General features: G+C 38.7%; 1 protein-coding gene across 9 annotated transcripts in view; it reads right to left on the bottom strand.

Moving 5' to 3' along the window:
- The window catches only part of AKAP13 (A-kinase anchoring protein 13), a 362,601-nt gene that overhangs the window by 192,263 nt on the left and 154,007 nt on the right, over positions 1–16,331 (bottom strand). For 8 of the 9 annotated variants that reach the window (XM_026448352.1, XM_026448354.1, XM_026448353.2 and 5 more), the window contains 2 exons: positions 14,823–15,119; positions 5,165–5,348 (listed from right to left, as the gene is read on the bottom strand). In XM_026448352.1, the coding sequence (XP_026304137.1) occupies positions 5,165–5,348; positions 14,823–15,119 (481 nt within the window). Of the gene's footprint in view, positions 1–4,977; positions 5,075–5,164; positions 5,349–14,822; positions 15,120–16,331 lie in introns of those variants that run through there. The other variant, XM_023187224.2, reaches the window with a different exon arrangement.

The raw sequence follows: 16,331 nt of genomic DNA, 5'->3' as shown, positions 1-16,331 counted from the left end.
TCAGCTGATACTGAAAATAAGATGACATTTATGAGGACAAGTATGTTTAAACTGCCTCCTATGGCAATTGAAATATTTCAAGACTTGTATGCCACCACTCCAGAGTTGAAATTCTTAAAAGAAATACTCTTATAAGGGTGGAAGGATTGTAAATGATTCTTTATCCATCTAGAATTCCTTGCTCCATTAATCTACAGGCATCAACATCACAGCATGTATCAGAGGGCCAAACTGATTTTATTTAAAGTAGTATCTACTATACCAGGGAATAATTTCCAACTTACATCAAGTAGGGACATTCAAATGATGCTTAAAATACTTCAAGATTCTGGTAAAATTTCCCTAAGGTATGAAAAACTGACATAGGCATTAGAAGGAAAAGAAAATTAAAGAAAAGGAAATGGGGGTAACATTTATGTCAATCACTGAATCATGCTCTCTACATGAATTCTTTGATTTATTTCTCAAAGCAACCCATTGAAGATAGTCCTCTTCTTCTTGTGAGAAAAAAAAAAAAAAAAAAAAAAAAAAATGCACTGAGGTTTGGAGAGGTTAAGTGAATTACCCAAGATAAATAATGCAGTTTCATAGAAGTAGACCCTGGATTCAAAACCAGCCAGTGTAACCACAATTCTCCAATCTCTCTACTAACTTTAATTCACAGAGAACTACAAGAAATATTACAAAACAAGGTATCTGGTAGACCAATCAACTGGAATTTGAGTTTCATTGATCAGTTAACTCTAATTTTACTGATGTCATTATTATTATTAATATATAATTATAAGAAACATTCAGAGTATCTTAGAGTTTAACAAAGTATTTGCACAAATCTTTTTTTAGTTTATTTAACCTTGTGATGTAGGCAGAACAGGTATTATCCTTAAGAGAGGGGAAACATGAGACTCAGTGGATAGGTGACATTTTCCAAGTCACACTAATTACTAAGTAGGCAGGCTTAGATTTAAATTAAGCTTTTAATCCATATGCAATTCTACCATACTATACTACCATCTTTCTCCAAGCTGAAATATTTATAGCACCTTTATTTGCTCCACAAAAATAACCAAAATCTGTATGACAAATAAGCCCTAATTTTTCATATTGCATACACTAGAGACTGTGTTATCATCCAGGAAGTAGACAGTATTATCCTTTATTTATGAGATGAAGAAATCAAGGCTTAGTGAGGAAAGGTTGCAAATGGCAGAGTCAAAATGCAAACCTAGGTTTGACTTCCAAGTCTGCATACCTAGTCACTACCTGGAGCCTCCTCTTACTCTCAAGCTCCCTCTTACCCCCAACATGGGTGATCCACATCCCAAGATTTCTACTTTGTGACATGTAAGAGATCAGCCAGATCCAATAACATCTGGCTCTAATATTTTCTTCTTAGATAACTACAACACCACGTTCATCTGATATTGTCACTTCCTAGCATTCATGAAACCAAGAGCCTGCAAACTGGGGTCTTTACCTATTTATCACTAACTAGTTAGGTGACAATGGGTGGGGTCTTCAAATCAGAGGAGATGATTGTCTAACTAAAGGAGAAGTAGGCCTACATGTTTTGGGTACTGTTCTGGGACTAAGATTTCTCAGGCAAGACAGAAAATTAAAGAAAGGGAAATAAGAGATAATATATATGTCAATCACTGAGTTATGCTCCCTACATGAATTCTTTCATTTACTTAAGGTGAAACTTAAATACAATGTATTTAAGATAAATTTTCAGATCACAAATGCATTCATATTCATAATGTAAGATCTAAATATAAGCTAAAGCAAAACAGCAAGTCAACAAAAGCTCTGCCTTCCCTAACACTGAACTAAGTGAAAGTGAACAATCATGGGTTACAAAAAAGGGCAACTGTAAAAAATGTCCTGAGTAGTTATTACTATCTGGTAGGATTTAATATAAAGTTCAAGCGTTTTCTAAAGGGATAGATCTTAGAACATCCTTGCATGTCCAAGAATGGCTAACCATAATTTTCACAGAAGTAAGACCTGGTTTATCAAAATAGACTGGCAATCAAAATAAGCCTTGAACAAAGAAACACAAAAAGAACTTGGGCCCTAACCAGCACAATACTCTGGCTCCCCACTCCCCACTTAATAATTAAAAAGCAAAAAACAAGGTAAAGCACCAAAGAATTAAAACAACAAATGTACTTTGGAAGGGCTATAAATGGGGTTAAATAAGCTTGACTTTTCAGTAAAGTGTAGAATGCAACCAGTTATTCAATAAATGTAAAATGTACATAGCCATACTTCAATTTCATACTAACTGAAAAGAGGCAATAAAAGAGGCAGGCTTATATGTGGACAATTTCATTTTTAAAAAGCAGGATGGGGAAGAAGATACGCAAAGTCAAAAGTTAATAAACTGTTAGAAAGACAGCATCATACACTGTGGCAATTCTTAAATTTCTACAAACCCCTTCGTGAATCTCACCAACAAATGCTTTATTCAGAAAAACATGTGCATAAATGTTTATAATTTCAAGAGATACAGACCCCATGAAATCTATTGTTGGGCCACTTTTTAAGAATCCCAGGAGTGGAAGGAGAGAGCTCTGGACAGCCTTTTGGCTTCTATTTCCAGCCCTGCCACCTTGTTATCCCAATCCAACCACTTTGTCTCTCTGGATCTCAGTTTCATCTGTTAAAGATGATCTTTTCTTTTTAAGGCTGTAGTATTCCGTTATATGAATATACCACATTGTCCATTTATCTGTGATGGACATCTAGGTTGTTTCCACTTTTGGCTGTGTGTGTGTGTGTGTGTGTGTGTGTGTTTGGTAACAGACAAATAATAATTATATAAATTTATTTATTTATGGGGCACAATGTGATATTTTAATCTATGTATATACTACAGAAAGATAAAATCAAGCTAAGTAATATATCCATCATCTCAGCTACTTATGTTTTTGTGGTAACAAATATATTCTTTTAGCAATTTTGAAATATATATTATTTTTCTGACACATGTTACAACATGGGTGAACCTTGAGGACATTATGCTATGTGAAAGACAGACACAGAAAGACAAACATTGCATGATTCCACTTTTATGAGGTACCCAGAATGGGCAAATTCTTAGAGACAGAAAGGAGAACAGAGGTTATCATGGGCTGGGGGAAAGGAAGTTCTGTTTGGGTGATGACAAAGTTCTGGAAATAAGAGTGGTGATGGTTACATAACTTTGTGAGTGTTGTGAGTGTACTGAACGCCACTGAATGCTGTACCTAAAATTTATGATTTTAACCATTTTTATGTTATGTATATAGGAAAAGAAACAGGAAGGAAAGGAGAAAAGAAAACCAATAACAAAATGATGATCATTCTTGATCCTTTAACAACTGAAATTCTACCAAATTCTACTAGAATCACACTCAGACTGTGTGATTTAGGACAATCGCCCCCTTTCCATTTTTAATTGCTAATTATGACTCAGCACTTTTTCTAAGCTTCAGAACAGTAACATCCCAGAATTCAAGTAAAGAACTAGATCTGCAGTAAGGTGCTCATCCTCTTCTATCAGGGTCCTCCACTTGGAGATTTCTCAGGTTGTTTTTCCCTTATCAGTCTCCCTTCAAAAGGAGGTAAGTGGCTTTCCCACATGTAACAGAAGTAGTACTTTAAAGCAAGCCAAAAAAAGTCTAAGAACAAACACACTCTAGTTTCCTTAAAGCTGTGCTGCAATAACAGTCTTGTGACATCCGTCCAAGGATATAATGAAGCTGTTGTAATCACTTTATTTCCCCATTTGGATGGCAGTCCTTAACCAATCTGCTTCCCAGCAAAAAATCAAATTTAGAGGAAATGCATTTGAACTTCACAATAGTTATGTGGAGTTAACTGTTTCAACTTCTGAAACAAGGCCTCTCTTCCTGAAGCCATAAGGCTAACAGTAGAATGAATCCAATCACTGGCCAGATGGGGAGTGTGAAGGAGTAGAACGTATCACTCCCTGGAATACTGTCTTAGGAGAGCTCAGGTATCCAAAGCTCATTTGAGATAAGTGCCCTTCCTACCACCACTGTATCTGGAGCACCCATCAGAAAGTTTTCTGCAAAGAACCGTCTCTTTAGCGTGATGGGGAAAATTACAAGCTTGGCAAGTGAAGCAAGAAAAAGCTGTTTATATAACCATAAGTAGCATTACATTCTGAGATCTCGTCTTGGTCCTTCCAGACTATATACACGGCTAAAAATGGTAAAACATAAAGCACAAATTAAATATGGCATGAGAAAAACATCTGAGAATTTGCTATTACTGACTCAATTTGCACAGGTCCCTCGACTGCTAAAGAACATAGATCCAATGGGGTTTATACTTGTTCAGATAATGTGGTGGAAAAGATAATGATGATAACCACAAAACTAATAAAAAATATACTAAACAGAAACTATTCTTGAAACTTCTTTATATAAACATTCCAATAAAAACTTTTGGCTGCTCTAGTGCATTTATTTCTTTATTTATACAAGAAAAAAAGAGCGCTCTTCAAATGTTTTGATTAACAACCTTCCTCCAGAGAACTCTTTAAAGAGTCAGGACATATAATAATTGAGCCCAAAGACAGACAGGATTTCCTACTGCACATTTCCAGGACAATTCAGTTGCTTTTTATTGCCATTCATATGAAGAAACCACTGCTCTCAAATTTTATTCACAGAAATTACATTCAATCCAAAACTTAACTGTTTACCATATTTCTGTATGCAATTATTACATGGAAGTACTAGTTTCCAATTAACTCTTTCAAGTCTTAAAGATATACCAGAAAAAATATATAAGCAATCTGTTTCCTCTTGTACTAAACCAGGATAAACTGTATACATTGGTAATGTTATGCTACCTCCACAGACAAGGCTCATTCTGACTTTCGAGTAAAATAGTGAAATATAAGAGATACGAATTGAAGAAGGCAGGAAGGCAGAGGAGAGAGAAAACGGTAACATGACTTACGTTTCTCTCTCAGACAATGAAGTGGTTAGCAGGAGCAAGCTTACAAAACCCCAGCAGAAGGCAAGGTACAGAGCTGAGGTTTTAATTTGTGGCAAACACACACTGAGATGCCAAGTGGGTGGTACTCCTATGAATCGGGGGTGGGGCTGGGGATGAGAGGAGGGAAATAAGGAGAAGGAGCACTTACTCCGTTAGAAGCTGGTGCAGCTTGTGATAGCCTCGCTCCAAGGCCAAGCTCACAGGCGTCGCCCCTTCCTGGTTGTGGATGCTGAGAGCTCCGCGGCCACCTGGCTTCTGCAACAGGAACCACGTCAACCTCAGCAGTCCCAGTCGCACAGCAAAATGCATCAATGTCTCTCGCGGGCCAGCATCTGTAAATGGGGGAGAAAAGGAACACAAGTGAGGAAAATATAAAAACAAAGAGCAAACAAACATAAAGACAAGTTAGGTAAGCACCACTCTCTCCAAGCGCCTAAGACTGTAAAGTTAAGCTACAATATACAGTGTGAATAGCTTTATTGTGGCCAGACAGAATCAGCCCTCAAGTAAAGGCAAAACAAAGCCACAAAAGCTGAGAAAGTATAGGACACAAAATCTTCAACTGAACACAGCCCTGCAAAAGAGAATCAGGCCATTTCTGTATTCTGACTTAATATACAGTGTTTGTTCAACCAATTTCACAGGCGGGCATATACAGGTGACCCCCACACATATTCTGTTACTCAAATAATAATAACAGAAGCAAATGCAGCCCCACAACATGAGGTCCAAGGGCGAATAGCTGTTGGGACTTAAATGGGTGTATCATAAACGGTATAATTACTTTTTAAAAGAACACCCAGACAGGAGTTGGCTAAACACTAAAAACAGGTTCTGCTTGTTCAGTACACATGGGTCTTTTTATTCCTCCACAATAAGGGCAAATCAAATTTCTGGCACTGCCAGCTTTGTTTATTTGTTTAATGAGAGGAAGAAATGCATTTTCTGGCACAATAAGGAAGACTAACTTTAAGACAATCCATTAATAACTGCAGAAAGGAAAATGTTTATTTCACTTGAAATAAAGGCTCCCTGTTAGTAAAGTGAGTCACTCTGAAAGTGATGGAATGAGGAAGGGCTTATAGTTAGACAAATCTGGGTTCGAATCTGGCATTTACCATCTGTGTGACCAAGCGCGATTCATGTAACATCTCTGAACTTCACTTTCTTCATCCCTAAAGTAAGATAACAACACCTCACTCATAGAGTTGTAACGAATGAGAAGAGGTAGATGAAATGCTAGTATTATGACCGGCTTTAGTAGATATTCATTAAATCCCAGTTCCCGTTTCCCTGCTGTCTTCACTGTCCTCTTGGGACATCAAATTACATTCAAGTTTCACTAGCAATACTCTCTTCCTCAGCAGTCCTCTGTGCCCAACCTAGGATGACAGGAACTAAGGTCTTTGCAGGGATGCCACATATGGCCCCACAAGGCTGTATTACACTCAACTCCAGGGAGCTGGGAATGGCACCCTGAAGTTGTGCCTGCCTCACCTCAGCTATCATCTCTCATTCTTCATGGCTTCCCATGGGTCTAAACTTCTTCACTGAGCACTCAGACTTCTTGGACCCCAGTGGTTTTCTCCTTACTGTGAAGTCCTCAAATGCTTCTATACGTGAGTATCACAAAGGAATCAACAGATTTTTGAAGCTGTGACTTTACGCTGAATTACACTGTTTCCAAATATCATCTGTGTATTAGTCTGGTATCCCTATTTCCAAGGTAAATTTCCTTGGAAGCACAATTTTTCATATTGTATATTTTCCCTACAGAACTGTATATGCACGGACCAATTCAGGATTTATAGGGTGTTTAACCAGAGGCACATGCCTGGAAAGAGTATGCCCCAGAAGCAACAACTACATGTGCAGGTACAAATTTTAATAATTAACACCTCTGAGCAGGTGGCAAGGCCAGACAAAAGGACAAATAGAATCCTCATAAAAGATCAAATAGCACCATCTAACTTGTGTCTCACAGTTGTTCTGACATCCTTATCAAAAACAAAAGAGCTAATGAGGCACTAACTAGGAAATCCGGGATTCTTTAGAGGCTAGTTATTTCCAACCTTGAAGCAGTTGTTTCTTTACCATCCTCCCACAACCACTCTTGTGATTTGTTATTTGTTCTGAGTCAGTTCAGCATTTGAGTAGAAATCTCAATACTATGGTCATGCGCCTGCTCAGAAGCTGACGCCCTGACCTCTGCACTACATCCTCTCTCAATTTCTTAAAAGTCTTAGCAACTGGTACCACATCTGCTTTTGTGTAGACCCTTCCTGAGGATAACAGATTACGAGAAAACAATGTACTGAGGGCCTGCTATGGACCATGCACTGGACTAGGCAGTTTACGTCAACTTTTTCCATTCTATCTTCACAGTAACCCTATGAGGCCTGGTTATCTTCACTGTGCAAATGAAGGCAGATTCATAGAATTAATAACTCGCCCAGATTCAGAATCAAGATTTAAAATGGAAAGTTCTTCTGTCTTGAAAAAAAGGAAAAAAAAATCTTTTCCATTACCCCACCCTGTTTCTTTTTGTTAGGAAATAAAACCACAAAGACAAAAACAAGCAATCATACAAGCAAGTTAAGCTAATGTGGTTAGGGGAACATCACACACCAGGGCCTATCATGGGGAGGGGGGAGGGCAGAGGGATTGCATGGGGAGTTATACCTGATATAAATGACGAATTGATGGGTGCTGACGAGTTGATGGGTGCAGCACACCAACATGGCACAAGTATACATATGTAACAAACCTGCACGTTATGCACATGTACCCTAGAACTTAAAGTATAATAATAAAAAAATAATAATAATAAAAAATAAAAAAAGGAATACAAAATTTTAAAAAAAAGCACCTTTTTATGTTTTCCTCAAACATTTTATTAACTTTTCCAACGTACACATAGTTCAAAGAATTACACAGCAAATAACCAGACACTCACTCAACAACCTAGATCCTACAATTAATGTTTTTCTGTATTTGCTTTATCACATATATATCCAACCATTCTTCCTTCTATTTCCCCATCCACTCACTTTATTTTTATGCATTTCAAAATAAGTTGAAGATATCAGTCCACTTCAGCCCAAAATACTTCAGCATGCATATAATTAACCAGCATTCAATATGTAGTTACAATTTTAGGTGATTTATACATATACAATGAAATACAAATGGTACAGTATATCCATTTGATTTTGACAAATGCATATACATGTGAACCCAAACCTGTATCAACATAAAGAAAATTACCAACATCTAAAAAAGTTCTTTTGTGCCACTTTCCAGTTAATCCTCTCCTCCTCATTCCTAGAGTTAACCACTGTTCTGAATTTTTCACCTACGTTAGTTTTGCCTGTCCTACAACTCCATATAGATGAAATCATAGAATATACACTCTTGTGTAAGGCTTCTTTGATGAGCATGTTTGAGACTCATCTACATTGCTGCACATAGCAGTAGTACATTTCCTTTCATTGCTGACTAGTCCACTGCATGCATATACCCCCAGCTTTAGGTATTCTCCCATTAATTCCTCACACATTTTTGATTCAGGGGTCATGTGAATTAGGTTTGTAGAAGAGGCCAAGGTGCAAAGGGATAAACAAATGAATATATGAATGTAGTTTCCTTTAGTCTGTGCTGTTTTAAGAGCATGAAAGCTTCCATCACTGCTTTCTTCCTTTCAATGTTTAGACTGTAGAGCTCAATAATTTAGGATCAATCTCTGTTCTCTTTTCTCTACATCAGTACTCCTCTGTATTCTGAGTTATTCAACTTTGTTTTTTTAGATCACTAATGGCCTTTCCTACAGTATCAATTGGGCCCAGTGTCCCCAGTGTGAATTAACTGTGCTTTAGGATTCTGGATGTCTGCATCATTTTTGCCAACTCACTCCCCTTCCATCCTTGTCCTCATAACAATAGCTTTGCTGCAGATGTAATTAAAGCCCCTAACTAGTTGATCTAATAAGGGAGGTTATCCTGGATTATCTGGGTAGGCCTGACTGTATCAACTGGAAGGCTCTAAAAGCAGGGCTTAGGTTTCCCTTGGAGAGAAGGGATTCCATCCCACCTGTGGAGGACAGCACTAGCCTGTGCCGGTGGAGAGCTCCATCCCACCCACAATCTCCCCTTCCTCACATGATACTTTGGCCCATGTTGGTGGGCTGACTTTGCCCATGATCTTCCCTCCCCATCCTGCCCTACAAATTTTGGACTTATTAGCCAGGCCTCACAATCTAAAGCACCATTCCTTATAATAAATCTTAACATATTATTTCTCCTAGTGGTTCTGCTTCTCTACTTGAACACTGACTGATATACTCACAAAACCTACTTTTCTCCTTGCTGTCTCCTTTTCTAATTTAATAACAAATCTTATTTTATTGAGTTCTTTAAAGGACAAATGGGAAATATCTAAATTTTTTTGTTTCTTACAGAAAGCATACTCAGAAAATCTTCCATCTGAATACTTATGATACTTTACCCTTTTCTTTATGCTGTAATGTTATTTCATAGACCCCATGTTGGCTGGTTATCCTGTTTAACCATACTTAATTGGAAAGATGTCTGTAGGCTTAGCTTCTACCCACAGAGAAGGAAGGTAGAAAATGTCTCATGTCCTGCTTTCTATTTACTTATATGCTAGACACATCTGTCACACACCTTCCTTCAGATCTAGAAAAAAGTTGATGTGCCTAGTAGGTATTCAAGCAGGATGAGCCTGCGAGAGTTGTGCCTTTTACAAATGGTCAGATTCTCTAAGTAAAATGTTCTAAGTTCTGAGATCAGTACAATAATTAAGGACCACTTTTCTACCCCATCAATCCACCCAGCAAGCCCTGCTCACAGTACTCTTCGAATCTATATCTATGATTCCAAAATCACCGTTCTTTGTACTATTCTGGACTACCTCTTAAAAAAACCGAAAGTCCCACATGACGCAGGAATTCTCAGCTGCATGTGAAAGGAAGGAGAACAGGCCACTGTGAGAAAATGCGGTTGTGGAAAAATGAGACTTGTAACTTTGTAACAAAAACAAGGTTTGAGAGGCAACAAAACCTTTTGGAACTCAACTCCTGCCACTACTAATCTTGGGATCAATAAATACTAATCTTCTGCCAAGGAAAAAAAAAATCACTAGCATTTTAAAAATATGTTATTTTCTTTTCAGCAGTGATAATAGCTGAAAAAATACACAAACACTAACATAGCTAAGAAAAAATTTTTATTAAAAGCTATCAAACACCCTGAAGGTGGGTGGGAATTGAATCATCAAAAGATTATCGTGGGCGACCTATTAATCAACATCAGATACATAGAATTGGGAATTCTACACAGGTTGTTCTTACTGTAGTTTTTCCTAAACCTGTCTTCCACCTCTCCACCCAAATTTCTCTTTGAGGGGAGAATTCTTGCCCCCAAAGATGATCATATCTTTTTATCACTTGGTTATACAATATCATAAGTAAATAAGAATGAAGATTTCTCCCAGGACATTTCTCCCTGCTTCCTCTAGAGCAAGTCTGCAGTGGGCCCACCCTACATTATCTGGGAGTTATGCTGATTGCTACTGCACAAGGGTCTCTCAGGGAAAACACCCTCCTAATTTACCATTTTCACTAACCACCAGGCTGAGAAACTAAGTGAGACTTGGAAAACTCAGAGGAAAAAATGTCCTTGCCCCACCACTCGCACTGCACCCAGATGAATTCTTATCACCTGCATTTAAGGCAGAACTGTAATAAACAGTACAACATAGAAGCTTGTTTATATAACTAGGGAAGAGAGAACATTTGGAAGATTTAAAAGGACAAATTCCCTCCTGTTCATATTTAAAGTGAAGATTAATTTTTGTAACAAGCATAACATCAATGTTTTGTGTCTCTAAATGGTACATTCAAAACGAATAGCTTACAAACTAGCACACATTATCAGAATACACTTTCCTCCATTTCACAGATTGAGGAAATTAAGTAACAGAGATTAAGTATTTTGCACAAACTCTTGCAATGAAGCCAGGATGCAAACAGACTGACTCCAATGCCCCTGCTTTCCCCACTTTGCAAGAGCAAAGTTAAATCCAGAATTCTTCATGCTCATGCCTGAAGTTCAGGGAGACTTAAAAAATTTGTCATATGTAAATGTGGGCAGGTAGGCAACTATAAACATTTTTTTCTGAGGAGAAATCTGAGCAATTTCCAAAGGAGTCATTGACCTGAAGAAACCTGAAATGCACTGCAACTAAACAATTACAATAGAAGGAGGATTAGCCATAATTCTTACATACTGTTTTGTATAAGTATTAGGCTAGCATACCTGTAAACATCCTAGCTTTCAACAGCAAGAAGTCCTGTTACATAACAAGGTGCCTTATTTATCTGTATTACCTCAGGCATCAGGCATCATGGTTACTTTGTACCTTTCTCCTTTAAATACCTATTTAAAAGTATTTGATGTGCAACTCATTCATGTGAACAGACTATTCCATTACATTCGTCCCTCAACAGCAGGCACGATGAACTCTTAACTGATGCTACTCTCCCCTTACTGTACCCAGTGTTCCTAGATTCTAATCAACAATTAATGGAACAATTTAAACTGCAGGCTGTGAATTACGCACACAAAATCAGATTCCTGATTCCAGTTGTTGACTTAAAGACAGTTCTATCAAGTCACTTGCATCCATTTCACCATGGAAAGTATACAACTAACTTACACAATTTCTTTTGTTATTATTTTAAATATATATACAGTAAAATTCACCTTTAGGGGGTGTACACTCCTAGGAGTTTTAACACATGCATAGATTCTTATAGCCACCACCACGAACAAGATACAAAACAACTCCAACAACCCGAAGAATTCCCTCATGATACCTCTTTGCAGTCAGACTTTTCTCCCACTCCCAGCCCCTAGCAACTACTGATCTGTTCTTTTTTTTCCATAATTTTGCATTTTCCAGAATATCATATAAATAGAATCATACAGTATGGAACATTTGGAAACTGACTTCATTTTCCTAGCATAATGCATTTAAAATGCATCCAAGTTGTTGTACATGTCAACAGTTTGCTTCTTTTTATTGCTGCGTAGTATTCCATTGCATGGATACATTAGTTTGCTTCTATATTCACTCAGTGAGGGAAATCTGGGTTATTTTCAGTTTTTTATGATTATGAATAATGCTACTATGAGCACATCTGTGCACAGACTTTTTGGTAACTATAGATTTTCATTTCTCTAGGATAAACACCCAAAAGTGGGATTACTGGGTCATATGCTAAGTGTATGGTTAACTTTAAAAGAAACTGCCACATTTTTCTAGAGTGGTTATACATTTTGCATTCCTACAAGCAACATAAGAGATGTTCTTCATTTTTGCCAGCACTTGGTATTCTTCATCTTAGCTGTTATGATAAATGTGTAATGATATCTCATTGTGGTTTTAATATGTATTTCCTTTCTTAAGTGTTCAAATTTGGTTTGGCCTTTGTTAGCACTGCTTGAACAATTTTGTACAACAGAAAATTTACCAGTACACTGACAGTACAAAAAATATTAAAGCTGGCCAATTCTCTCCTGTTAAAGACAAGGAAGTTAAGGCCCAAAGAGAGGAAGTGGCCAGGCGCGGTGGCTCACACCTGTAATCCTAGCACTTTGGGAGGCTGAGGTGGGTGGATTGCTGAGATCAGGAGTTCAAGACCAGCCTGGGCAACATGGTGAAACCCCGTCTCTACTAAAATACAAAAAAAAGTAGCAGGGTATGGCGGCATGTGCCTGTATTCCTAGCTACTTGGGAGGCTAAGTCAGGAGAATCACTTGAACCCAAGAGGTGGAGGTTGCAGTGAGCCGAGATTGCACCATTGCACTCCAGCCTGGGTGACAGAGCAAGGCTCCATTCCAAAAAAAAATAGAGGGAGAGAGGAAGTGATATGTCCAAAGTTTCAGATGTTTGTTTTTTCTAATAGTTGTTTTTAATCATGGTAACATAAACAAAACTATCCAACTCCTGGATCCCTCTTTAAACAAGACAAAATAAAACCATAAAACACCATAAGCCCCACAAATAACTAATGCAATACTATCTTGACACTGATTTGTGAAAGGCAGTCAGAATACACACTCCCGTATCAATACAGAAATGGAAGGAGCTAGAGGTATTAAGGCCATCACCAGGTTTCTGAAGAGGCACTCACACCTTATATAATGTCAAATATTCTGATCTCTAAATATTAGCAAGACAGAAGTTTCTTGGACACTATACTTAAAAAAAGAAGAGGAAAAGGACAAATCCTTTCTTCCTTGATTTGATACTTCCTTTCAAGTTTTACCTGGGCAGGACTATCCAGGTAGTATCTGACAGTATGCACCTGACAGTATGGGACACCGTTCAGATGGTTGATCACAGTCTTAACTGTTACATTTAGTAGATTTAAGAGAATCAAAGCTGGCAAAGACCTCTTTACCATTCTTCCATGGAAGAAGACAAAACTCGTCTGAGTGTAGAAACTATGCCATGGCTCAGGCCCTGTGGGTATTTCTCCTCAGGACTGTTCACCTGTGGAGAGGGTGACTTGTGGTCTGCTCACCCAACATAATTTAGTACTTAAGGCTGGGTGGACTCTACCCAGTCCTAGCCGTGGAGTGACTGACCAGCTCTTTCACTGAAGACATAGAAAGTACAAGCAGACCCTTCTGGCAGGAGCTCTTAACATCAGGCTTCCAATATAGATTTCATCAGTAATAAAGTAAACATTTTGATCTCTATCTCAGGACTCCTAAATCGTTCGATTGAACTCAGAAGGGAAACCGGATGTTACTTATTGAACTCCAGGTACACATTATGTTTCACTTTAAAATATCTATACAATTATGACATCAAGTAGATGTCATCTGCTACTAGAACTATGTGGGAAAACCCTTGTTTGAGTAAGAGGACTTACTATGTAAATGTTTTTGAAAAAGTGGACTTCTGGCCAGGTGCAGTGGCTCACGCTTATAATCCCAGCACTTTGGGAGGCTGAGGCAGGTAGATTACCTGAGGTCAGGAGTTCGAGGCCAGCCTGACTAACATGGTGCAACTCTGTCTCTACTAAAAAAAACCAAACAAACAAAAATTAGCCGGGTATGGTGGCACATGCCTGTAATCCCAGCTACTTGGGAGGCTGAGGCAGGAGAATCACCTGAATCCAGGAGTGGAGGTGGCAGTGAGCCGAGATCATGCCACTGCACTCCAGCCTGGCCAACAACAGCGAAAGCCCATCTCAAAAAAAAAAAAAAAAGTCCTTTCTTCAGTGAATTCTCATAGAGAGGGCCAAGAGATAAGTCAGTAAGAGTGACACTAACCTGGTTAAGGAAGTGTGTGGTTTCTCAGAGCACACCCTGTTCTCATGCTCCTCCCACTCACTGCCCAATCTTTCCTCTCCTTCACTTCCAGGCTATCGTCTTTGATCATTAAACACCAAAAAGTAACTCTGCTACTCTCCTCATGAAGAACGTGTCACTTTCTATACTTGAGAGATCATGTCTGAAATCCAGACCCACAGGAAGGTGATGTGCCACTCTCCTTGGGTAGTCCCTAGGGTCATTTTGCTGCAACAACATGCTTAACAGCTCAGCTGAAGAACCTAGAAAAGATGCCATGGAGGCCACTTTGCTACAGTAGTTCTAAGATTTACTCAGCCGCTGTGGAAGACCTGAATATGATGACTATAGAAAAGCAGCCCCATTACAAAAACAGAAATATCACAAACTTAAAGTTTGTTTGTAGATCACATAAATTCTCACCATGCAAACTCTGATCTGTCCCCAACACATTCCACTCCGCGGGCAGCTTCAGGTGCCTGAATGCCAGCACTACCTTCTTATCGAGGGAATTCACATCCCCAGATGGGGGTCCTGACTGGTCAAGAAAACGGGTAAAGTTCAGAGCCTGCTGATTTCCAGCACTGGCTGCTAGAAATTGAGCTGCATCATACGCTTCATCCTGGATGAAATGAAAGTCTTCTTCAGCCACCACAAACACGGGAAGGCCCTCTTTGGAAGCACAGAGCTGCACCTTCACTGTCTCACAGCAATCATGACCTAAAGAAAACACAGGCAGCAAAGAAAACAGTATTAGAGCCTCACTGCTGAAAGGACACTGGTGGATCCTCTTAGCTCTTATTTCATGACATACAAATTTCTCCTAAAAAACACCCCTCCTTCCTCTTAAGCTCTGACAGCATTTTTCCAAACTTCTTAAAACTCCATTTTCAGCTTTTAACATTATTTGCATATATGAGTTCCCTTAACAAAGAACAAAAAACTCTGTATCCCAGCTTTCACCATGCCTATAACATGGTATCTGGAACTGAACAGGCTCTGAATATCAACAAGGGCTATCCAGTTTTAACAGATTTAAGAATGAAAGCTGAAGGACCTGCAAGGCCTAGCATAAGATGGAAAGTCCAATAGCTACTGAACTAAATTAGATCTGAAAACATAACAGGAAAAAATATCACTCATACAAGTTATATAGGAAGAATTTTACAGATTCACTAGCACTTGCTTTATTATCACAATAAAAAGGCTCACATGATGAAGCGCTTGGAAAAGTACACAATTACTTGATTTTATTTTACTACTAAGAGCAATACAAGGCCTAAAAAATAAATATTGATTTTTGTTCTCAGATACACATTCTTTCCCACCTCAGCCACTAATGTAATGAGGACTTCAATGAAATTACCTGGTTTGCATGAGGATAATGCAATGCTGTGGCTGGGAGCCCAGCTCAGGAAACGCAAACATGCCAAGGACTCCATGGTGCCCAGTGTACAGACTGGCAGGCACCTCAGGAGTGGTGATTGGAGGCAGAAAACTGCATGCCACTCCGAAGAGCTCGGCTGGAGCCAGGTCAGCAAGATTTAACACCACATGTCTACAGGTAAGGCCTTCTTGGAGGATCGGGCTTTCTTTTGAATTTTCAGCCTCACAGAATCAAATATTTCCAATATTCAGGATATACTCATCAAAACACATATTGTATTTCCCCTGTTTTCACACACTGATCTCAAATAGCCAGAACTATGCTCCTACCATCAACCTTCTTCCATTATCTTTCTGATGACAAAAAAGGAAAGAAAGTAGAGTTCATGTTTTTGTTTGGGTGATGCCACTTCGTGCTCTGCCTGATTAATCACAGGCACCCATGCACATGCCACTTCCCTGAATCTCTAACATTCAGGCTGCTCTTCTACAGCTAAGGGCATGTAGAGAAACCCTCTACATGGTCCCTGAGACTGAATTTCCATA

The sequence above is a fragment of the Piliocolobus tephrosceles genome, chromosome 6 (genome assembly GCF_002776525.5).
Source record: "Piliocolobus tephrosceles isolate RC106 chromosome 6, ASM277652v3, whole genome shotgun sequence".
Classification (NCBI taxonomy): Eukaryota; Metazoa; Chordata; class Mammalia; order Primates; family Cercopithecidae; genus Piliocolobus; species Piliocolobus tephrosceles.
This window is presented reverse-complemented; position numbering and strand designations above follow the sequence as displayed.